At 57.9% G+C, this 22,285-nt stretch overlaps 1 protein-coding gene across 3 annotated transcripts in view; it reads left to right on the top strand.

Moving 5' to 3' along the window:
- Positions 1–19,825, top strand: part of ABL1 (ABL proto-oncogene 1, non-receptor tyrosine kinase) — a 99,016-nt gene extending 79,191 nt beyond the window's left edge. For all 3 annotated transcript variants that reach the window (XM_037494075.2, XM_037494074.2, XM_037494076.1), the window contains 8 exons: positions 2,591–2,863; positions 8,439–8,523; positions 9,047–9,224; positions 11,267–11,451; positions 13,212–13,364; positions 14,840–14,929; positions 15,228–15,392; positions 18,015–19,825. In XM_037494075.2, the coding sequence (XP_037349972.1) occupies positions 2,591–2,863; positions 8,439–8,523; positions 9,047–9,224; positions 11,267–11,451; positions 13,212–13,364; positions 14,840–14,929; positions 15,228–15,392; positions 18,015–19,693 (2,808 nt within the window). In that variant the 3' untranslated portion in view covers positions 19,694–19,825. The remainder of the gene's footprint in view (positions 1–2,590; positions 2,864–8,438; positions 8,524–9,046; positions 9,225–11,266; positions 11,452–13,211; positions 13,365–14,839; positions 14,930–15,227; positions 15,393–18,014) is intronic.
- The last annotated feature ends 2,460 nt before the right edge of the window (positions 19,826–22,285 follow it).

Genomic DNA, 22,285 nt, shown 5'->3' with positions numbered 1-22,285 from the left:
CCGCTAGCTGAGTGCCACTGCAGAGGCCGCGCTGACCTACAGGTAGCCCAGATTTGACAGTGGAAGATGGGCGCAGCACACTTAGGGGGACGAGTTTCAATATTTAATATGTGTCGGTTATTATGTAAATTTTATGTTGAAAGATGAACTGAGTTACAGGGTCTGTAAATTTAATTATTGAAAAGGATAAAGTTTGTCCATTCTGCAGAGCCTCCCATAACTCTGAAGTCAGACAGGGGAGGCTGAGAGTGAATCACTTGAGACCAAGAACAAATTCTGCATACACTGGGGCTGAGGGGCGCCATTAGCATGCTGCCCGCAGAGGAGTGCGGCCTGCTGCTTGGGGAGCCCGCCTTTCGAGTTGACGGGGAGAAGCAGGTAATGAGCCTGGATCCCCAGTGACCTGCCCAAGCAAGACACGCTCTTTCACCCCTGCTCTCCCCGTGATTTCCACAGTTAGAGGGGGCCCTGATTCCAGGCAGTGCCTTCTGGAATCGCTTTTCTCTCACACTGTCAGCTGAGCTAATCCGAGGGGAGAAGGCCGAGTATATGCCACCTGCAGCGAAGTAGTTGGACAACTGACAGACTTTTCCAGAGAGGGCAGGGATGAGGCGCTGTCCCCACGCTCCCTCTGTCTTCACGAGCTGCCAAGTGTGTTGGCGTGTGGGCACTGCCTAGGGCAGGCCCCATGGTGTGCTGCCTCCCCCCACCCGCTCTGCCCGTGGGCACCTGAGCACAAGCAGCAGTTCTCTTAGAGGCTTCTCCTAGGGGTTCTGAAGTACAGGAGAGGGGTCCCCGCACTGTCTTGCAAAGCTCCAGTCTTTTTGGACAACTCGTGGGTTGTTTAGAATTTTATTTTAGTAGGATGCTACCAAAAGTTTTCAAGTTACAATCCTCTAAGCCAAGTTTGCCGACGCCTTGCCTAATTTTTAAAAGCTCCTTTACATCACCTCCGCAAGCAAAGAAGAAAAATCTTGTTAACGAGTCCTAGTCACCCTCTTCACGGCTGTAGATGAAGTCGGCTCGTGTTTTGTTACTATTTCTTTTAAAATCTTTATATTACCTGAGAATACAAATGTGCAGGCCGTAGCGCTGTCCATCACCCACGGCCGAGACCTGGACCCCGCGTGAGCTTCCTGCTGCTGCTTCCGTTTTTCCAAAGGAGTAAGATGCTGGAGCTCCCGTCCGCCCTCCCTGCTGCCCAGGCGCCACCACTGTCCTGTGTCTTTGCAGTTTGAGCGCATCTCAGGGCAGATGCCTGGCTGTGATTTTACATATTCCTTCCTCAGCGGGTCGTTGGCTGCCTCAAGTGAGTCAGTCCACCCAGGTGTGTTGCTGGAGCCCAGATGGTCTGCAGGGGTCATAGTGGGGCATTGTCGGTGAGGAAGCATCCCCTCCCCACGTCACTGAAGCTAACAAGAAGAAAGAGCTGGCACCAGCCACTTTATTGCTTTCTGTCACCTGCACGTTCCACCCCATCTCAGCTGAGTCCAGAACTCCAAAGGGGCCCATGGGGGGAGGGTCCCCGTGCAGGTTTCCAGCCGCCCGTGGAGCTCAGCTGGGGGTGTGGGCTCTTGTGTCTGAAATCGCCTTTCCACTTTCCTGCGATGGGAGGCTGTCTGAGCGTTGTGCAGCCCCCACGCCCTCTGCTGCTGGGGTGCCGAGGGCACACCACTGGGACTTCAGGCCAAGGCCTCTGGTGCTTCCCAGCAGCCCAAGTCAAGGCGGGAGGGGGGGATGCGAAGGAGATTTATGTTGTATTTGGCGACTTTCATCTCTGATCTCTGTTCAGTTCTAGTTAATTACATAATTGTAGGTACTAATGATAGGTGCTACGTAATAATTATAATTGGAATGATTGTTGTTTCCAATCAGCAAACACCCAAGTTACTCTTCAGGAATGAACAGACATTCATTGGGTGCCTTTTATGTGCTCATTTTCTGGTCTTGACATTGGAGATACAAGGTGGGAGCAGCTAGCCGTTCCCTCTGCTTTCTAACAGCACAACGTTCCCACTTGGTGTGATTCGGTAGGCCACTTTGGGGGTCTGGGGGTGCTTAAAATTTTTCCTTATTAATTAATGGTAATAGCATCCCGAGGCCCGAAAAATAATCTGCAAGTTATACCAAATAGGAATGTTTTACTTTTGGGGATGCCCGTGGCTTTGGGCTCTGCGCTCACAGAGTTGGGCCTGGCGGGTGGAGGCAGACAGCGCCGCTGAGCGGAGAAATAGGCAGTGATCGGTGGTGGTGGGAGCAGCTCAGGGAGGCCCCAAAGCTGCTCCTCCGGCTGGGGGCTGCTTCGTGGACATCGCGTTGGGCCAAGAGAGGTGAGCGAGAACTGGGATGGGAACATTAGGTGAGCGGACGCCTTCGGGCAGACGCACGGCAGGTGGGAGGGCCCTGGGCGTTTACTGCCTCTCTCAGCTCTAGAAGGGAGTTAGCGCCCACATCAAGAGACTTGTCGGGCATTTTCCTGAACACGTGGTCCCGTGTGGAGCGCGTGTTTCTCACCAGTGCACTGAGCCCGGAGCTGCGGAGTCGGCAGCGTCTCCTCTCGCGCGGACTCAACTCTCCCCTTTGTCCTCAGCTGTACGTCTCTTCGGAGAGCCGCTTCAACACGCTGGCCGAGCTGGTGCACCACCATTCCACAGTGGCCGACGGGCTCATCACCACCCTCCACTACCCGGCCCCCAAGCGCAACAAGCCCACGGTCTATGGCGTGTCCCCCAACTACGACAAGTGGGAAATGGAGCGCACGGACATCACCATGAAGCACAAGCTGGGAGGAGGCCAGTACGGGGAAGTGTACGAGGGCGTGTGGAAGAAGTACAGCCTGACAGTGGCCGTGAAGACCTTGAAGGTAGGCTCAGCGCCTGCTTACCTGCTCAGCCGCGGCGGCTCCTGGTCTGCTGCGTGGGCCTCCGCTTCCAGGAAGCCTGCCAGCGCAGAGCCATCAGCGTGTCCCCAGCGGTTCAGGCGAGCAGTGCTGCAGCCGGGGCTCGTCGTTTGGAGAGGTTTTTTCTTTCTGTGGCATAAGGCTTCTAAAGCCATGGGTCTCTGCTCTCTGTTCTCTGTGTGTGGCATTCGGATCACTGTCTACTGAGAGTTAAGAAAAAGAGAGAGAGAAGCTGTCTGTGTTTTGAAAGGAGATTGCTGACGCGTGGGCTTCCACGGGCAGGTTAGAGGCATGAAATCCACACAGACTAGGTGCCTGGTGGTGCGGCCTCGTGGACATGGAAACATGTTGGCGGTTCCTGGCAGGTGACCAGACTTGTGGGACGGAGGGGGCGGGACCCCTAGGGAAGGCAAGGCGGGAGCTTGGGGTGCGCATCCTCTCTCCCTGGCTAGCAGCAGCCTCTCCACTGATGGGCCTTTGTGACTTCCAGGAGGTCTTTTTCCTTTTGAAGTTCTTTGAAATCCTTCGGATGCCCAGGCCTGAGAGTTTGCCTTCACGGCCTGCTGAGTGCTGCCTGTGGCGAGAGCGCCCCCTGGTGCTGGCCGGCGTTACTGTCGCTTGCGGATCAGCACCCTTGGCATTGACCTGTGCGCAGGACCGAGAGGGGCCCCTTTTTTTAGCTTTTAGAAAAGGAAAAGAACTGAAACACCCACCACAGAGAAAAAGGGAGCCACGTGTGCACGTGTGCCTCAAGACTCAGATGCAGGTTTTGGCAGGTGCCAAACACTGACCTTGGGGACGGAAGCTTCCCCTCAAAGGCGGAGAGGGGCGTGAGGACTCCCTGAGGCTGAGTGTGGGGCAGGTGCCTTCCCTAGTGCAGGAGTCAGCGCTGCTCCCTGCCGCTCCCACAGAACGCGTCCGTAGCCCAGCCCTTGCAGGACTGAGGTGGGCGTGTGCCCGCGCGTGTTAGAGGCGCCATGGTTTGGGCCACCTTGAAGACACCTGGATATTTTCCACAATGAAGTTTTTGTTTAATTAGCATTTATTGCGGTCCTCACTATTTTTCAGACCCTGGGACTGTGAGGTGAATTAATCACCTCAGAGTTCGTCACCTCAGGCCAGTCTAGGTAGCTTGAATAGTCCGGTCAGTAGTAACAGCCTGGCTGTAGGAGAAACAGGGAAGTGTGACCACAGCTGTGGCACTGCGGGCCGAGGCCGGGGGCCACGGGGGAAGGCGCGGATGGCCTGGCGAGCTCTCTGTGAGGTGGGAGAGCAGGAAGGAAATGGAAGCCGCAGGGTGGAATCAGCCAAGGGGACCGAGGCTAGGTGGGCCAAGCTGGCAGGTCAAGGCACAAAGGGCTTGTGGGGTCTGGGAAGCAGTGGAGGACACCTTGAAGGGTATGTGGGCGGGAAGGAGAATGAGTGGGTGAGAGGCTTACAGGTGGCTGTGCTGGCAAGCCCGGACCCACGGTTTGAGGCAGCGGGCCTCTCCACCTGTGCACTGAGTGTGGGGCTCAGCGGGTAGTTCCACATCCCTAAATAAAAGAAGACTGAGAACAGCCGCAGGCTGTCGCCCGCCTACCAGGCCAGAGCAGGGAGGGGTGTGCTTGGGCTGCAGTCCCCACCTGACCCCGGACTGGAGCCCAGGCACAGAGAAACCAGCTGGGACCGGCTTGAGCAACTGGAAGGCCCAGGCATTACCCCCCCACTTGTCAGGATTTGCAAAACTAAGAGTAAAAGCACCATATTCACTAGAATTCAGGAAAGCTTGCTTAAAAGCTTTCAAAAGAGATAAAATTTGCCCAGCTTTAAGTGGGAGCAAACCCACCCCAGTAGCCGGAGCTGGGGCTTTGTTTTCTGAATTCAGAGGAAGGGGGTTCCAGAGGAGGGGCCTCAGTTTATACCAATGAGTCAGATTGTCTGGAGCGTGTGCCTCTTAGGAGTGTACTTGCCAGATCATTATTCTTGAACTTTTTATTATAGTTTTAACAATTGTCCCTAAGAGCCTTATTAACTATAGTCTCACAGTTGTTAAATAAAAAATTACAGAATCTAGTCGCATGCATTCCTAGTGGCCACTGACAGTAGCAATAACTAGGGAGACGAGAAGGCGTCCCTCCCTCGAGCACCTGCGCCATCGCTCGCCCCTCCTCCCCTCACCCTGCACACTCCCTCTCCAGCCTCCACTTCCCGCTTGTCTGGTAAGATGAGTGTCCATTTCTCTCCACACTGGGAGCTGAGCCCTCGGAGTGGGTGCTGACTCCAGTGACGACTGAAGTTGCCGAGCTGCTGCCGAGCTGGCAGAGCTGAGAGCCCACAGCATCCCCTTCCATCCCCACGACAGCCACATCCCCACGTTCCAGGCCGAGGAGACAGGAGCAGGTGTGCAGCAGCAGCAGCGTTGGGTACAGGTGTCCCGTGCCACCATCTCCTGTTGTTGTTCATTGTCTGTTGGTTTTATTTTTTATACATTTTTTAAAAGATTTATTTATTTACTTATACAAGCACTGGGCACAGTCAGAAGCGCGAGAGGGCGAGAGAATTCACCAGAGCCAGAGCGGGGAGCAGAGCAGGCAGACTGACGAAATACACTGCTGAGGGGAGCAGCGGGCATGGCAGGAGAGGTCTGCGCGCCATGTGGGTAGCTCCCTGGCTGGCCGGGGATTGAACTGGTGCTGCAGAGGCTGCAGGCAGCTTCGCAGCCCAGCACTCAACCGCTGCGCCACCGGGGAGGCCCATCACTCGGGTTTTTATTCTTCGTACTCCATGAAAAATATGCACAAACCCCATTTATTCACCTTGGAAATCACCTCTCCCCTCCTTCTCACCTCCAGAGACTGTAGCTGAGGGGCACTAAGGTCCTGTCCCCGGCTTTCCGTCTGGCCTCTTTGTACCAGGCCCTCCTGACTGGCCCTTCCAGGGCAGTGGGTCTCCCAGCAGAAGGGGGCACAAGGCCCCACTTTAACCCTGGCTCCTAGGCAACACTGGGCTTACACCCTCAGGGCGGGGACCCAGAGAGCCGCAGCAGCTGGCCCCTGGGGGGTCCCTGGAGGGCAGCACGGCCCCTGAGCAGGAACCGAGGGCATGAATTCGACAGTCCTCGGCAGCCCCTTCTCGACCTTCCCTGTGCGGTGTGTGACGAGCGGGGCGCCTCTGCCAGCTGTCAGGTACACGAGGCCCGAGTTGTAGACAAGTTTCTGGCTTCCAGAAGTTTGAAAGTCGGTCTTTCTCCTTCTGTAAGAGGTAGAGCAGGAAAGGCAGCTGTGGATCCAGTTGTGGCGTTGAGCTTCATAAGCCAACTGAGTTTACTACTGAAGGAAAACCATGTTGTTGAAAATGTTAAGATTTTAAAATTGTACCCAAGCCTTTGCCAGTTTCATAAACATGCGCTGAACACACACGGTGCCCTCCACCTTGGTTTTCGTGCCTTTCCAGAAAGAGCCCATGTGTGTTTCTAACCGCACGGCAGCAGGTGCCCTGCCTGGAGGCCGACTGCTTCCGGGCTGTGGCGGCCCTCCCGGGGCAGAAGGGGTCCATGCGGCCGGCCTCCCCTCTCAGCAGATGAGCCAGCAGCGGCGAGGAGCTCACTGTGGTTCCGCAGCGGCAGAGCTTGGTGAGGTGATGTGCGAGCCACCCTGCAGCCACCGCTGCCAGCCTGAGCGCCATCCTCGGCCGGCCACCTTGCCCAGTTGAGGCCCTGCGCACAGTGGCCTTCTCCCTGCGCCAGAGCTAGTTGAAGTAGAGACTCGTCTGATTCCAGCAGGGGGAGACAAGCTCACGCTGATTTGTTTTCTGGAAGGAAAAAAAGGAGTATTTATACTATTGTCTCAGTGAGTGTGTGTTTGTGTCTGTGTGTTGTGTGTCTCTGTGAGTGTGCTCTGTGTGTGTCTCTGTAGAGAAAGGACCGTATTGTTCCTTATGCATGTGCTTGTTTTTCAAGATCTAGGACATGGTTCTTTGAGAACTAAAAGAATGAATGAATATTTCTGAAATTATTTCGTTGTACGTGGTTTATAATGTGGGACTGTAGACAAGAAAAAGTCTGCTTGTCTAGAAAGCTTCGTTTAGAGCGTCTTTTTGAACAAGTTGGCCAAGCAGGTTCCTTCACGCCCCCAATCCTGCCCCCTGCCTCTGCCCGTGCCCGCTCCTGCCTGACCTTAGTGAGTCACCCTGTAAATCAGAGCACCCCCGCCAGAAACCACGGTCTGCTGAGCATGTTAAGGAGCAGAGAGGACTCAGAAGAATCAAACAGCCAATGGGGTGTGGGCAGGGATGAGTTCTCATCCTCCTCGGCCCCCCACAGCTCGACACAGAGACTACCAGCGAGGTTTAATCGACATTAAGAGCAACTCGCCCTTTTTGAGCAGCAATAAATTGTTTCAGAGTTTCAGCCTCATGGCCCAGAGCTAACTGATAATGGGTTGACACATACTCTGCTGGTCACGCTTCGCTTGTAGACACGATTGCCCACAGCCAGCAAATGCCGTGTAAAGGTTGCCTCGTCCTCTGGACGCCTTCCTGGGTGCGTCCAGGACGCCGTGGCTCCTTGGCCCCCGAGTGCCCTCCCCACCTCCCCCGCAGTCTTTCTGCCCAGAGAACTCAGGCTCCATGTGGAAGCTCGGAGGGGGGTCTTGCTTCACTCTCTGCCTCGGTGGCTGACTTCTTGCAGCTGAACAGACCACGTCGTCTCCCGCCCCTGCGTCGGGTTCAGTGGCCAGTGTGAGGACAGTGGTCCTCTGTCTACACGGGGCTACGCCATCCGCCCAGCAAAGGCTGCGGTGTAGCCTGGCACCCCAGCTCCCCAGACTCGAACCTCGACAGAGGGTGTGTGAGGAAATGCGGGACTCTCACGCCACCGGCTCTGGGCATCCGCTGGCGCCTTTGCGCCCCCCCGCCCCTTGGCATGTCGATGCTGTGGACTTGCTGAGACGTGGCGGGGACTGATGACACTTGCAAGCCTCTTGCCGGGGGAGCTGCGAGCGAGGGTTATTTTAGAACCTGAGTAATTGACCTGACAGAGAGTGGTGATTGCTTCATTACGAGCCCCGCGACACTGCATCCTAAGCAGCGGCATGTCGCCGCGCCTGCCCTGTCTCCAGCTTTGTCCCTCCTCGCGAGTGTGCATCTGTCAACCAGTGTCGCTCCCCTTAAATCAGGCACCTTCCAGGTTCTTCAGGTGATTTTTTTTTTCTCTGTTAAGCATTTTAGGATCCCTTGGAAGCCACGCATTCCTCAGGGACCGGCAGCACGTCCATGGCATTTGCCTGTGTACATGTCTCCCCACCCTGCCCACAAGCCCCACAAAGGATAGACAGAAATACAGTCTGCTCTCACCGCGCTGACGTGCTGCCCCAAACGTTGACGTCCAGCCCCAGAGCGGAGGGTCACCGTGCCACTGGGGCGGCCATGGGCCTCACGGAGACTGCCGAGAGCAGAGTGGTCGGAAGGGTGGGCCGGGCCATCATTCATTGGTGTGTCAACCACTCGGGTGCTCCTTGCCGTGTTGAAATAAGTTCACCCCTTCCTTATTTTCCTGCAGGAGGACACCATGGAGGTGGAAGAGTTTTTGAAAGAAGCTGCAGTAATGAAAGAGATCAAGCACCCTAACCTGGTGCAGCTCCTCGGTGAGGCAGAGCTCCAAGGAGAGCCCCAGAGTTTCACGGGGCCCCCAGGGGTGTGGCTGCTGGTGCCTCCATTCTCTCGCTCATCCCTGGGCAGACGGAGGCCTTTGTGGGTGGGGTCTGCGCACATGAGAGAGAGGTTTTCATTTTGAACTGACACCTAAAAGCCGCCCAGTGCAGATCTCAGGTTGGCCTCTGAAATTTGGGGTTCTCTGGAGTGCCTTTGCCCGTGGGGTCTGTGAGCAGACGTGACCGGCTGGTGTAGACCAGCAGTGATTGGCTCATTGAATGTGAGCCTGACTGCTGCTTCTGAACTCGGTGGGGGCCTCTCCTGTGAGGTTCAGGTCTGCCGGCTTGAGAGGAAGGGAAGAGTAGCCTGGCCCCTTGTGCGGGTGTTTGGGGTCGGCTTGGGGCACCCGGCAGAGTCAGAACTCGCTTCAGAAGCCCTTTCCTTAGGGCCAGCCCTTTCCTTTCCTGTCAGGAGAGGCGCAGCAGTCTGAAGCCTCCCTCGATGTCTTGTTGGCAGGGGTCTGCACCCGGGAGCCCCCCTTCTACATAATCACTGAGTTCATGACCTATGGGAACCTGTTGGATTACCTGCGAGAGTGTAACCGGCAGGAGGTGAATGCGGTGGTGCTGCTTTACATGGCCACTCAGATCTCGTCCGCCATGGAGTACCTGGAGAAGAAAAACTTCATCCACAGGTAGGAGCCTGGCGCAGCAGCCCTCCCACAACCCTGGAGCCCGCCTGGAGCCCGGGCGCCCTTACGGAAAGCCCTGGCCTTCGAGGTCGCGTGGCGCAGCAGCCCCTAACTTCATTGCTGGCAGCACACGGGGCCTCGGAACGCAGGCCGGCACTCGGTTCCTGACGGAGCCAGCTTTGGGCACACAGCCGGGACTAACCCAGCCGGCCCGGACCCTGGACTGGCGGAGCACTTAATCCCGGGGTAAGAAATATTCTACTTCAGAACCATTTTGCGCCAGGGGGGATATTAAACGAAGTTGCACAGCTCCTGATCGCAGCTCGCTGTGCCCCCGCGCACCCCGCCCCCTGCCCCAGCCGCCTGCCGTCCTGGCCTCGCCAGCCAGGCTCACTCCCCAACCCGAGGCAGGCAGAAGCCAGGGCCTGGGTTTTATTTATTTATTTTTTTAAGTTATTTATTTATTTATTTATTTATTTATACAAACACTGGGTACAGTCAGAAGCGCGGGAGGGTGAGAGAATTCACCAGAGCCAGAGCGGGGAGCAGAGCAGGCAGAAGGACTGAAGGACACTGCTGAGGGGAGCAGCGGGCGGCAGGAGAGGTCTGCGCGCCATGTGGGACCCTCCTTTGGTGGCCGGGGAGCAGCCGGGGATCGAACCGGCGCTGCAGAGGCTGCGGGCAGCCTCGCAACCCAGCGCTCAAGTGCTGCGCCACCGGGAAAGCCCCCCCTGGGTTTTATTTTTGTGCTGCTTGTGTTTTCCCTCCTTCCTCTTCATTATCATTTCATTCTCCACTTCCCTCGCTGTCATCTGGCGCCGGGATATTTCCACAATGGTCAGAACTGTGTGCGTGCCGTCTAAAATTAAGCGTGTCTGTTGGTTTAAAGCCTGGAGTGCTTTGACCTTCAAGCGCGTCACAATTACCTTGGTCTTCACATTCTTGGCTGGCACAAGTGGCTTCCTAGCACAGAGCTGGCCTGTGCCGGACGGAGCCTGACGGGCTCGGTGGAGTCTGTTGTATAAGACGTTCTCCACGCCAGCGTGCTGACCTTTCCTCCCCAATTAACTCAGGCGTGAGGCCGTGTGTGAGACTCCCAGCGCAGCGCGAGGGCGGCATGTGCGCCCGTGGGCTCGTAGGACAAATTTCCTGTGCTCCTGTCACTCAGGGAAGCGAGGCCTCTGAGGCTGCAGATTGAGAATTCCTGACTCTGGTTTGCCTTGCATGGCCGGGTCTGTCTCGTCTTCATTCAGGCAAACGTAAAACTCTTCACCTAAATCCTGTTAGGCACGGCTCTTCTCTCTTTAATTTCTGATTGCGGGTGATCGGGCTGTCTGGCGCAGCCATCTCCTTAAGCTGCGGCTTCCTCTCCATTCCAGCTTGCCTCATGATTTCATGGTTAAGGTCCACGAACCAGAGTGGACGCCCCCCGCCCCGGGAGAACGGGACGGGCGGCAGCTGATTACACGGGGGCGGTTTCCAGGGTAGGTTTGGATGAGCGTGAGGAAGGAGGGGACAGAAGCGCTGCTTGGGTAGGGAACGCTGTGGCTTTATTTCCGCTTGTCCTCTGAAGTCTGGATGGGACCGTGGCAACTCATGCTGGTGTCGGCTTCACGCCATCCGGGGCTGGCCCTTGCTTGTCCCTGGCCCGCCCGTGTGCGGTGGTGATGAGGCGACACTTACTGTTCTCCAGGCGTCGGTCAGACCAGTTTCCATATTCATTCATTGACACTCGCACCAGCCCTAAGAGGCAGACGCTGTTATCACCTTCATTTTACGGATGAGGTACCTGAGTCCCAAGGTAATTAACTGGCTCCAAGTCGTGGGGCCAGGGAGCAGGCTCCTAGCGTCCCCTCTGCTGCTTGTCCCTGCGGTGGGAGCGGAGGCAGGTGCTGAGGGCAGCCTCTGTTCCTGGTGGGGCGCTAAGCTAGTTTCTAGGGGACCAGACTCAGTTTCCATTGTGGACATCCCACCTGCACTTGCAGGGGGGCTTGGGAAGCTGGGGAGCTGGCCGGGACGCTCACGGGTGCACTTTTCCTTCCCAGAGACCTGGCTGCCCGGAACTGCCTGGTAGGGGAAAACCACTTGGTAAAGGTGGCGGATTTCGGCCTGAGCAGGTTAATGACGGGGGACACGTACACAGCCCATGCCGGGGCCAAGTTCCCCATCAAGTGGACCGCGCCCGAGAGCCTGGCCTACAACAAGTTCTCCATCAAGTCCGACGTCTGGGGTAAGGGCTGCTGCTCGGGGCTGCCTCGCCGGCCAGGCCCTGCCCGAGCGTTCTCCCTGTCACTGTCCCTTTCTTTATTTTTTCTTTCAAATCCTTTCTCCTGTTTTCTCTCCAAAATGAAAGAAAAGTGAGCTTTTTCTTGCAAAGTAATTCAAATGAGCAGTAACAGTCCTGCCGTCTTTCTGTCTCCCACGTCTGCTCACGGGGTGTTGGGGGCCACGGGCCAGCCCCGCAGGCAGCAGAGGCACACCCCCACCCACACCCCAGCCTCGACTCCGGTCCGTTTGCGCCGTAAGTTGCAGATGCAGACTGCCCTCTGCAGCCTCCTGGCTGGCGTTTTATTTTTACCTTTCAAACAGACTTTTTTTGGCCAAGTGTAAGTTGCGCTGGGGGAGACGGAGCAGTGAGGGCCAGTGGCTGTCACCCCTGACGCCTCGGCGCTCCTCCCGGCCTTGTCACTTTGAAACAAATCCCAGACATCATACTATTTTGTCCAAATAATGTTACCTTGTTCGTGTCATGAGTCTCCTCAAGACAATGTTGTTATTCAAATGACCACGTTGCCCGTCGTCTGAAAACAGTCCTTTCTGACTGGTACCAAGTATCCGGGATGCGGATTTCCACTTGCGTCGTAGTGATTTTTTTACAGCCTGTTTGATTGGTGTGATTCTCACAGCACAGCGGGCTCGCGTCTCTGCTGACCTCTGACTTTTTCTCCCTCTCGTTATTTCCCTGGCTGTTTATTGTTGAAGAAATCCTGTTACTTGGCCTTTGAAGCTGTCCACGTTCTGGATTTTGCTCACGACACCCTCGTGGTGGCCTCTGATCCGCTCCCCTGTCTTCAGTGTTCCGGGCCGGGCGGGGGCGGCTGGACAGCTCGGTCGCATTCAGGCTTGGCCTCTCTGGTAGTAAGAGCGCTTACCAGGCCAAGGTGTGCTTTCTCGTCAGTCTGTACATGATCTGGATTTTTCTCTCTTTTGTGACTTTGGTGGTTACTGACACCCACTGCCTAGATCAGCCAGGTTATCGGGGTGGCCAGGTAGCGACTTCGCACCCCTTACTCCTCTTGAGCGCAACACTCTCAAAAGAAGAAACTTCAGGTTATTTGGGAGCGTAGCTCACATAGGAAAGAGGGGTAAACCTTGGTTTCCTTGCCAGCTGAGCTGGTGTCCTAATCCTCCGGTGGCCCCCAGGTAGGCTTTTGTAGTTCCGTCCTGCGGTTTCCTGCCCTCCCACGAGGCCTGTGGTCTTCGCTGGTATCTGCGCTGTTTGGAGCCAGACACTTCTGTTTCACTCACTGCCCCAGCCCCAAATTACCCGCTTCTCCAGAAAAAGCCTTTAGTGGGAGCTGGGATTTCAAAACTTTGAAAGATTCCATAAGATTCTAGTGACATTTTTGAGTTGGAAGGGCCCTGGAGATAACCTTGTCTGCCCGGCAAGGAGAGGGCCTGCCGTAGGGGTGAGCGGTGGAGCTACGTGCAGAATGGCCTCCGAATGCCCAGCCCCAGGTATTCCACCACATCATGCCCCAGCCGGTGGTCACTTTATCTGTAAGACCTGAGGGGGCCAGGTAACCCAGGCCTGTCCTCCCGGTCAGCGAGTTTTAGTCTGTGGCAGTGAGTACATGGGACGTCCTCTCCCCTGCCCTGGGCTGCTGGTGATTAAGAGCCTGGGGCGATGTCAGCCCCGCCTGCTGCTGCTGCAAGCCGGGAGCCGCTGGGGTATGGCTGAATCTTACGCCCCACCCCTCTCTCTTTCAGCGTTTGGAGTATTGCTCTGGGAAATTGCTACCTACGGCATGTCACCTTACCCTGGGATTGACCTGTCCCAGGTGTATGAGCTGCTGGAGAAGGACTATCGCATGGAGCGCCCCGAAGGCTGCCCAGAGAAGGTCTACGAGCTCATGCGCGCATGTGAGTCCCCCCACCCCAACCCCAGACCCTCAAGGCTCCCAGGTGCCTGCCCTCGGCAGGAGCAGCTAACGGGATGGGTCATACATGCTTTTCCATTCTTTCCAGTGTTTCCATGCACATTTCTTTGGTGTCTGGGTCTTTGTTTTTGTTTCGTTTTGTTTTGTTTAAAGATTTATTTATTTATACAAGAACTGGGGTACCGGTCAGATACGCAGGAGGGTGAGAAGATTCACCAGAGACAGAGCTGGGAACAGAACGGGCAGACTGATGAAACACACTGCTGAGGGGAGCAGTGGGCGGGACAGGAGAGGTCTGCTCGCCATGTGGGACTCTCGCTGGCCAGCAGGGATTGAACCGGCGCTGCAGAGGCTGCGGACAGCTTCACAGCACGGCGCTCAACCGCGTGTGCCACCAGGGGAGGCCCAGGGTCTTTGTTTTTAATACAAAAATGGGACTGATGCATCCCAAACCTGAGGTCCTTGTTAGGAAATACAAATTCCTGGCCCTTCCCACACCCTGCTGGAGTAGGTCAGGACCCTGTGGCATTTATCCCAAAGGCTTTATTTTACATATAAAAGTGAGGAGATGATTTTTTTTTTCCCCCACCCACTGCCCCACGAATGATTTCTCTCTCTCTCTCTCTCTCTCTCTCTCTCTCTCTCTCTCTGTGTGTGTGTGTGTGTGTGTGTATCCCTTCAACTTTTATTGCACTTGGTAGTGTAACAGGCACATCTTTCCATCTTTCCATGTCTGTACGCCAGAGGTCTCGCGCCTTCCACTCCTCCTTGTATTTGAGTAACACCCCTTAAATGATTTAATCACCGACCCAGCCCCCTTGATGAACAGTGTTTCACACATTTGTTTGGTTTTTCCCGTTCCAAGCAGGGCGGGGATGAACACCCCCGCGTAAGTGCCTCTGGATTATCCTGGTGCTTCTAGAATTTGAACTTTTGCATCAGAGGGCTCTTTGCATTTTAAATTTTGGTAGAATTTTTCAAGTCGTTTTCCACAACAAGTTGTACGAATTTCTGCTCCCTGCAGAAGTGTGAGAACCGCCCCACCCACCACCAGAGCACCCCATGTCCTCCACCACCCTCCACTGTGCCCCCCACCCATTTTCTCAGCGTCTCTTTGCTAAGGAGGAATTTGGACTTTGATAACCACAAGGCTAGCTGCTTGGCTCAGTAACTCCGCCCTTGCTAGAAGGGGGTTGGAAAAAATACATTTGTACGTGCGGTTCTTGCCGTCCGCGTCTCGGGCCTTTCCAGCCTGTATTCCTGCCGGTGTCTGAAGTCCTCCCAAGTTCAGTGTCCGTGACAGGACACAGTAGCCTTTGTTACTTTACCTTGTCATGGTGAGAGATGGTTGGCAGGACTGGAATGCTGCTTCTATTTCCAGTCTTTTCCTTGAGAATTGCTAGCCCCAAACCAGCTGCACAGCCTCCTGGGTGGTCTGACGTGGGTCTCACCCTTCAGGTTGGCAGTGGAACCCCTCAGACCGGCCCTCCTTCGCAGAGATCCACCAAGCCTTTGAGACGATGTTCCAGGAGTCCAGCATATCCGATGGTAAGGCCATGGGCGCGGTGCCTGCGGGTGGAGAGGTGAGTCTGGGGCCGACTGTGCAGGACGCCCCACCCTGGGTTCCTGTTCCTGACCGCGGGTGCCCAGAAAGCTGTGCGGGGTGCCGAGTGCTGTGCCGCCCTCGCATCCAGAGCCTCTGCAGAATGCCAGAGCAGCGTTTCTTCAGCACCTCCCTCTTCTGTGGCAGCACCTAGGCTGCTGTCAGTTCTGAAAGAAACAGTAATCAGCATATAAGGTGCCGCCGGTACTGATGCTGCTGGGTTTTGTTTTTGTTGGTTCTTAGAAGTGGAGAAGGAGCTGGGGAAGAAGGGCACGCGCGGCGGCGCAGGCTCCTTGCTGCAGGCTCCCGAGCTGCCCACCAAGACCAGAACCTCCAGAAGAGCGGCGGAGCACAGAGACACCACCGACATGCCCGAGGCACCCCACTCCAGGGGGGCGGGAGAGCCTGGTATGTCCCTCCCTGCCCAGCCCCACCCCACAGAGGCCCAGGGAGGGTGGACAGAGGCCATGTGGGGTCTGGCATGGACCACAGGAAGGTGCGCCTTCCCACAGCAGCTTTGGGCCACCAGGCGGCGGTGCCTGAGAGAGCTGCTGAGACACGCACCCCTCTCTCCACGCACTGTTCCCGGCACCTGCATTGCTCCTTCAGGGCAGCTACTGCAGTAGCAAGTGCTGAACTGAAGGAAAGCGCTGATGCGGAGTGCTCGGGGACACCCCGCGCGGAGCTGGCCCCGTGGCCGCCGAGCAGCGTCTTCTGGGGGCTTTTCCCTGCATCATCAGGGAGGGGCCTCACGTTGCTCTCAGGAAACTCTGCCAACACTGATCTCGGGCAGCAGAGCCTCCCACCCCCACCAGCAGCCCCAAAGTCTGCTGCAGACCCACTGGGCCACGGGCCGGAGGTGGGCCGAGCACCGGCCTTGGTCAAGGTGCCCGGGCAATGCCCTGTGTGAGTGGGAGAGACCAGGACACAGCGGAATTCTGGGCATTCAGCCACAGCAGAATCCGTAGGCCTGATAGTCAGTGTTCTTCATTGTATACGCACGTTCATAGAAAAAGAAAGTTGAACGTTCCCCTTTCTATAGCTATCTGTACTACGTACCTGAGCTTTTGCACAAATATATACTTAGAAAATGTTCCACAAGTGCACACTTTGAAAGTGTACATAAGAACTTGAACTAGATTCAACTGCCTTCTTCCCCCACCACCCTGGGCTGCTGCTCGGCCCACTTCGGAAGCTGCGCGTGTGGGCTGTCCAAAGCCCAGACCCCTCTGCCGCCTGTGAGTGGTGACTTTAAGGAGTCCCATCTCGGGGCGGGGGGGTGGAAACCTGGGACTTACTCAGAGCCCAGGAAGCACCCATGTTCGCCCAGACCCGGCATCTTCTCCTGGGGCATCTTCTCACATGGTCCCTGGGGAGCCAGGAGCGCCGATTAGCTATTGAGCCCAGAACTAGTGCTACACCTCATCTCCCTCCTGCTGGGTGATGGTTTCAGGAGGCCTGGCCTTCGGACTCAGGCGTCCTGGTGTTCTGGTGAAAGCCCTACCCCTCTGCTCCCTGCGGGTGCTGACAGCCACCCTCTAAGGGAACACCCTCATTCCCTAGTGGGAGCTGGGCAACACCAGAGCGATTATTAGCAGCTACTGTTCATATGTAAGTAATGCCCATTAAAGATTTCCTCTCTGGCCCTGCGGAGGCCTCTGGGGCTGCAGGCAGGTCCTGACTTTGCCTCCTTCACGGTTCCTCACTCCAGAGAGTGGGTTGAGGGGACTGTGCTTTGACGACACTTGTAGGGGGTAAGGGGCCAGGTGTCCTGGTTTTTGGTTCTGCCACCTTCAAAGTGAGAGGCCTAAGCATTTGCTAATGTAACATGACAGCTCACGCTACTAAGAAACGTGCCAGCATCTGTGCCGTGCCCCATCTGCCGCCTTAGCGCCTTCTCCCAGCCAGGAGAAGGGTAGGCAGCCTTGTTTTGATTTTTTTTTTTATGTTTTCAGTGATGTGAGGACTTCTTACGGCATACCTGTCGTGTGTGTGTGTGTGTGTGTGTGTAAGAACTGGGGTGTAGGGCCTCCCCTGGTGGTGCAGCAGTTCCGCGCTGGGCTGCAAAGCAGCCCGCAGCCTCTGCAGCACTGGTTCGATCCCCAGCCACTGGCAAGGGTCCCACATGGTGCACAGACCTTTCCTGTCTTACCCGCTGCTCCCCTCAGCAGTGTATTTAGTCAGTCTGCCTGTTCTGTTCCCCGCTCTGGCTCTGGTGAATTCTCTCACCCTCCCGTGCTTCTGACTGTACCCAGTGTTTGTATAAATAAATAAATCTTTAAAAAAAAAAAAAAAGAACTGGGGTGTAGGCCAGAGGTCTAGGGGGTGAGAGGAATCACCAGAGACAGAGTGGGGAGCAGAACAGGCGGATCTACTGAAATACACTGCTGAGGGGAGCAGCAGGCGAGGCAGGAGAGGTCTGCTGCGCCATGTGGGTAGCTCCCTGACCAGGGATTGAACTTAGGCCATATGGGTGATAGCACTGAGACTTAACCCCTAGGCTACCATCCTCTTTTTTTTTAAATATATTATATGGAAATTCCAGGTTTAATATTTTTTAAATAATTTTTAATATCAGTTGCAGTTATTTTTTTTTTTTTTTTTTAGATTTTATTTACTTATACAAGAACTGGGGTACAGGTCAGAGGCGCCAGAGGGTGAGAGGATTCACCAGAGACAGAGCGGGGAGCAGGACAGGCAGATGGACTGAAGACACTGCTGAGGGGAGCAGGGGGCGAGACAGGAGAGGTCTGCTGTGCGATGTGGGTTTCTCCCTGACCGGCTGGGAATCGAACCCTTGCTGCAGAGGCTGCAGACAGCTTCACAGCGCAGTGCTCAACCCGCTGTGCCACCGGGAAGTCCCCATCCTCATTTTATAGATGAGAAAACCGAGAACAGAAGGGAGGTGCTGGGCCTGGTAACCAGTGAGTGGTGAAGGGGGTGGTCAGGCCTGTCAGCTACCTCTGGCCTCCCCCAAGCCCCTCCCTCGGCCCTCCCAGGAGTTGTTCAGCTCTTCCTGCTGTGTTTCAGATGCTCTGGACCACGAGCCCGCTGTGTCTCCGTTGCTCCCTCGAAAAGAGCGGGGTCTGCAGGACGGCAGTGTGAACGAAGACGAGCGCCTTCTCCCGAAAGACAAGAAGACCAACTTGTTCAGCGCCCTGATCAAGAAGAAGAAGAAAACCGCTCCGGCCCCTCCCAAACGCAGCAGCTCCTTCCGGGAGATGGACGGCCAGCCCGAGCGCAGGGGCGCCGCCGAGGACGAGAGCCGAGAGGTCAGCAACGGGGCGCTGGCGCTTTCAGCCCCGGACGCGGCCGAGCCGGCCAGGTCCTCCAAGCCCGGCGGCGGGGCCGGCGTCCCCAATGGCGCCTTCCGGGAGGCAGGGGCTGCGGGCTTCCGGTCTCCTCACCTGTGGAAAAAGTCCAGCACCCTGACCGGCGGCCGGTTAGCGGCCGGAGAGGAGGAGAGTGGCAGCAGTGCCAGCAAGCGCTTCCTGAGGTCCTGCTCCGCCTCCTGCGTGCCCCACGGGGCCGGCGACGCCGAGTGGAGGTCGGTCACGCTGCCCCGGGGCCTGCCGTCCACGGGAAGGCAGTTTGACTCGTCCACGTTTGGAGGGCGCAGAAGCGAGAAGCCGGCTCTGCCGAGGAAGCGGGCAAGTGAGAACAGGTGTGACCAGGTGGCCAGAGGCACGGTCACCCCCCCGCCCAGGTTGGTGAAGAAGGTGGAGGAAGCAGCTGACGAGGTCTTCAAGGACGCGGCAGAGTCCAGCCCGGGCTCCAGCCCCCCCAGCCTGACTCCAAAGCTGCACCGCAGGCAGGCCGTGGGGGCGCCTTCCTCCGGCCTTCCCCACAAGGACGAGGCCGGGAAGCCAGGGGCCTTGGGGACACCCGCCACCTCCGAGCCGGCACCCCCCACCGGCAGGGCAGGGCCAGGCTCTTCTGGGGGAGCCAGCAAGGCCCCCACCGAGGAGCCCAGGGTGAGGAGGCACAAGCCCTCTTCCGAGTCCCCTGGAAGAGACAAGGGGAAGGTGTCCAAGCTCAAGCCTGCCCCCCCGCCCCCCCCACCAGCCTCGGGGGGCAAAGCCGGGGAGGCCGGCCCCGGCGGGAAGGCCAAGCCCACCGCCCTGCTTGTGGATGCGGCGAGCAACGATGCCGCCAAAGCCAGCCCACTGGGAGAGGCCGGCAAAAAGCCTGTCCCGTCCATGCCAAAGCCACTGTCGTCCACCAAGCCGGCGGGGGCCCCCACCAGCCCGGGCGCCACTCCCTCCACGGCGCCCCAGGCCGCCTCTGCCCTGGCAGGGGAGCAGCCGTCCTCCACCGCCTTCATCCCGCTCATATCCACCCGCGTGTCTCTCCGGAAAACCCGGCAGCCCCCGGAGCGGCTCAGCAGCGGGGCCATCACCAAGGGCGTGGTCCTGGACGGCACCGAGGCCCTGTGCCTCGCCATCTCCAGGAACTCCGAGCAGATGGCCAGCCACAGCGCCGTGCTGGAGGCCGGCAAGAACCTCTACACGTTCTGCGTGAGCTACGTGGACTCCATCCAGCAAATGAGGAACAAATTCGCCTTCCGGGAGGCCATCAACAAACTGGAGAATAACCTCCGGGAGCTTCAGATCTGCCCGGCGAGCGCGGGGAGTGGCCCAGCGGCTACTCAGGACTTCAGCAAACTCCTCAGCTCTGTGAAAGAGATCAGTGACATCGTCCAGAGGTAGCAGGAGCCCCCCGCAGTGTGTGAGGGGCTCCCCATGCCTGCGGCGATGGCCACGGCCCAGGGGCTCTGTGCCAGGCGGAGTGGAGCCACTGTGGAGGCTGCCTTACTCCCTGCCGTGCCCAGTGCCCGCCCGCCCGCCCTCGGCCCGGCCGGAGCCCCCCAGTCTGAGTCAATCTGTGAGCCCCGCTCCATGACCGCAGTTGGCTGCAGGGCCCGCCAGCCCTGCCCAGACAGGGCTTCCGGGGGAAGGGCCTCTCCCTTTCCTGCGGCTCTGCCTTCACACGCCCCCCAAGGAGCGCATGAGGGCCCGGAGCAAGAGCGTGTCACCCAGACCTGGGCACCGCGGCCGCCCCTTGCCCGGTGGGGGGAGGCTGTGTACCCGTTTCCCCGTGCCCCTGCGCTAAAGCCCTGTTTCCGGAACTGCACCCCAGGAAGCACCCCAGCTGCACACTGTGCCCTCCACACCGCCCGAGCTGGTGCCCTCGCCATCTTCTGAAGAGGACGGCTCTTGAGTTGGGGCTGCAAAACAGGGTGCTAAAGCCCGCCGGCCTCTGGTTCTGGGGCCTAGTAGGGAAGCTGAAGAAGCCCATGGGGGTGGGGGGGTGGGGGGGGGTCTGTCATCCCTTCTCTGTGTCCCAGCCCAGAGTTCCTCGGGACGTGCACAGCTGACCCTGGAGAGAAGCAGATCTCACGGGTGGCGGCGGCTGTGCAGCGCCTGGGCTGGGGCCCGGCCTAGCCAGGGCTCCCTCTTTCACATTGCCAGACGCCCTGAAAAGGTCTGGATTTCTGAACGCCCCCGCCATGTACCCCTCTAAGACAGAGTCGCTTCCTGCAGGGCCCTCCCCCATGACCAGCCAGTCTTCAGTTCTCTGGCGTTTGAAGCATTTCAAAGCTCTGCCACCCGCGTCAGGCGCCAGCCGCAAGCAGGAGGAAGGGTCTGTTGGCATGAGAGCCCCACCAGCGTCAGCTGCTCCCTGATGGGCCCCTGTCTTTATTTAATACATGAGAACTCCTGGCCACGTGTTTCTGTTGGGGCCATCAGGGATGACAAAAGCCACAGAGTGACTCCCCGCACTGTCTCCAGGAGCAAGGCCCGGGTCTCCTTGGCCTTGATGCGGAGCAGCTGCTGAGGGGCAGCTGGCACGGCCCGGGCCTCCCACCAGCCTGGAAACAGCCGAGAGCGTCTGCTCACTCGAGCCTGCGCCTGGGTCGCCTCGCTCAGGGCCCCGGCACTCACCCCCCGAACTTGGAGTCTCGCGTGGCTCGTCTCAGGCTGTCCTCAGAGCACACGGCCTCCGTGCCCCCCAGACTGCCGAGTGACAGACTGAGGGGCAGACGCCGCCGGCGGCCTTGCAGACAAAGCGAGACAGACCCACCGCTGCCCCGACGCCGTTCTAGGAGGTGCTGGGCTCTCACAGATGCGCCACTATACTCTGCATTTATACTTGGTATTACACTTTTATAGACGTGCGCTTTTATACGTGACGTGTAAATAGTCGCCCACCGTCCTCCCTCCCGGAACGTCCGTGGTCTTTTTCTCCCCGTTCGGTCCAGTACATCTTGTCTCTGTATATGACTGTGTTTTTTGAATCCACATCTCCGTAGTATTTTTTAAATAAATGTTTACAACATCGAGGCGTGGGCCGGTTTCATTGGTCCTGAATTCCTCCCGGGGGCTCGGCGCCGTGGCCTGCGTGCGCGCTTCGCACGCCTCCGCCGCAGCAGGAGCCCCTCCTCCTCCTCCGGAGCGGTTGCCTAGCCCTATTCGCAGGCCCTTCCTGGGCCCTGGATGCCTGATCTGCCGGCAGCCAGCCCCTGTCAGCTGCCCTGCGTGGGCGATGCCACCGGGGCGCCCTGTCAGGCCGTCTCGGCGCTGTTGAAATGGGCAGGCCCTTGCTGGCCCCGGGGTTCATCCCTCTGTAAGCAGATGCTTCTCTCTGCCCTTGAGCCCGCTCTGCCCCTGCCCTCAGGCCCCCACGGGGCCCCTCGCTTGTGTTCCCCGTGCAGGTGGCCCCTTGCAGCACGTGGATGTAAAGGGACAGGGTGTGCTGGCCTGAGGGGCCGAGGCGCTGTCCCGGGCCCTCCTGTGGCCTCCCAGCCCCCACCCACCAGGGGGGCTGCTTTGCGGGGGGAATCTGACCTGTCTTTCGGCTCAGTCTCCATTTAACAGCAGCTGACAGCTTGGGAAGTGGCAGTCGGGGAAGTGAGGATAATGATACGTATTAAAGCAGCAGACTTGTCACGGGATCCAGAGCCTGCTCACCAAGCGTGCCGGAGAGCGCGGTTCAGTGCGGCCTCTCCACAGAGGCCGAGGCCGAGGAGGCCTGTGTGTGGTGGGTGGGCGGGCAGCCTGCACCCGGGGCGTGGACACAGCCCCCCCCCCCCACTCCCTGCAGCCTCAAGCTGAGACGCTGCGGGCGAGGGCACAGACGCAGCCCGAGTCCTCACCCCCACCCCACCCCCTGCCGCTGTGTCCAGTGACTGAAGACCCCTAGGCGCCAGGCCCCTGGGGAGAACAACTCCCAGGTTGGAGCGAAGGCCTGGGTGGTCTCGTGATGGCCGCTGCTGGCTGCCTCCCCATAGAGCCCGCGTC

Source organism: Talpa occidentalis, unplaced genomic scaffold, assembly GCF_014898055.3.
Source record: "Talpa occidentalis isolate TD23 unplaced genomic scaffold, MPIMG_talOcc4v2.1 talOcc4.7, whole genome shotgun sequence".
NCBI classification, from domain to species: Eukaryota; Metazoa; Chordata; class Mammalia; order Eulipotyphla; family Talpidae; genus Talpa; species Talpa occidentalis.
This window is presented reverse-complemented; position numbering and strand designations above follow the sequence as displayed.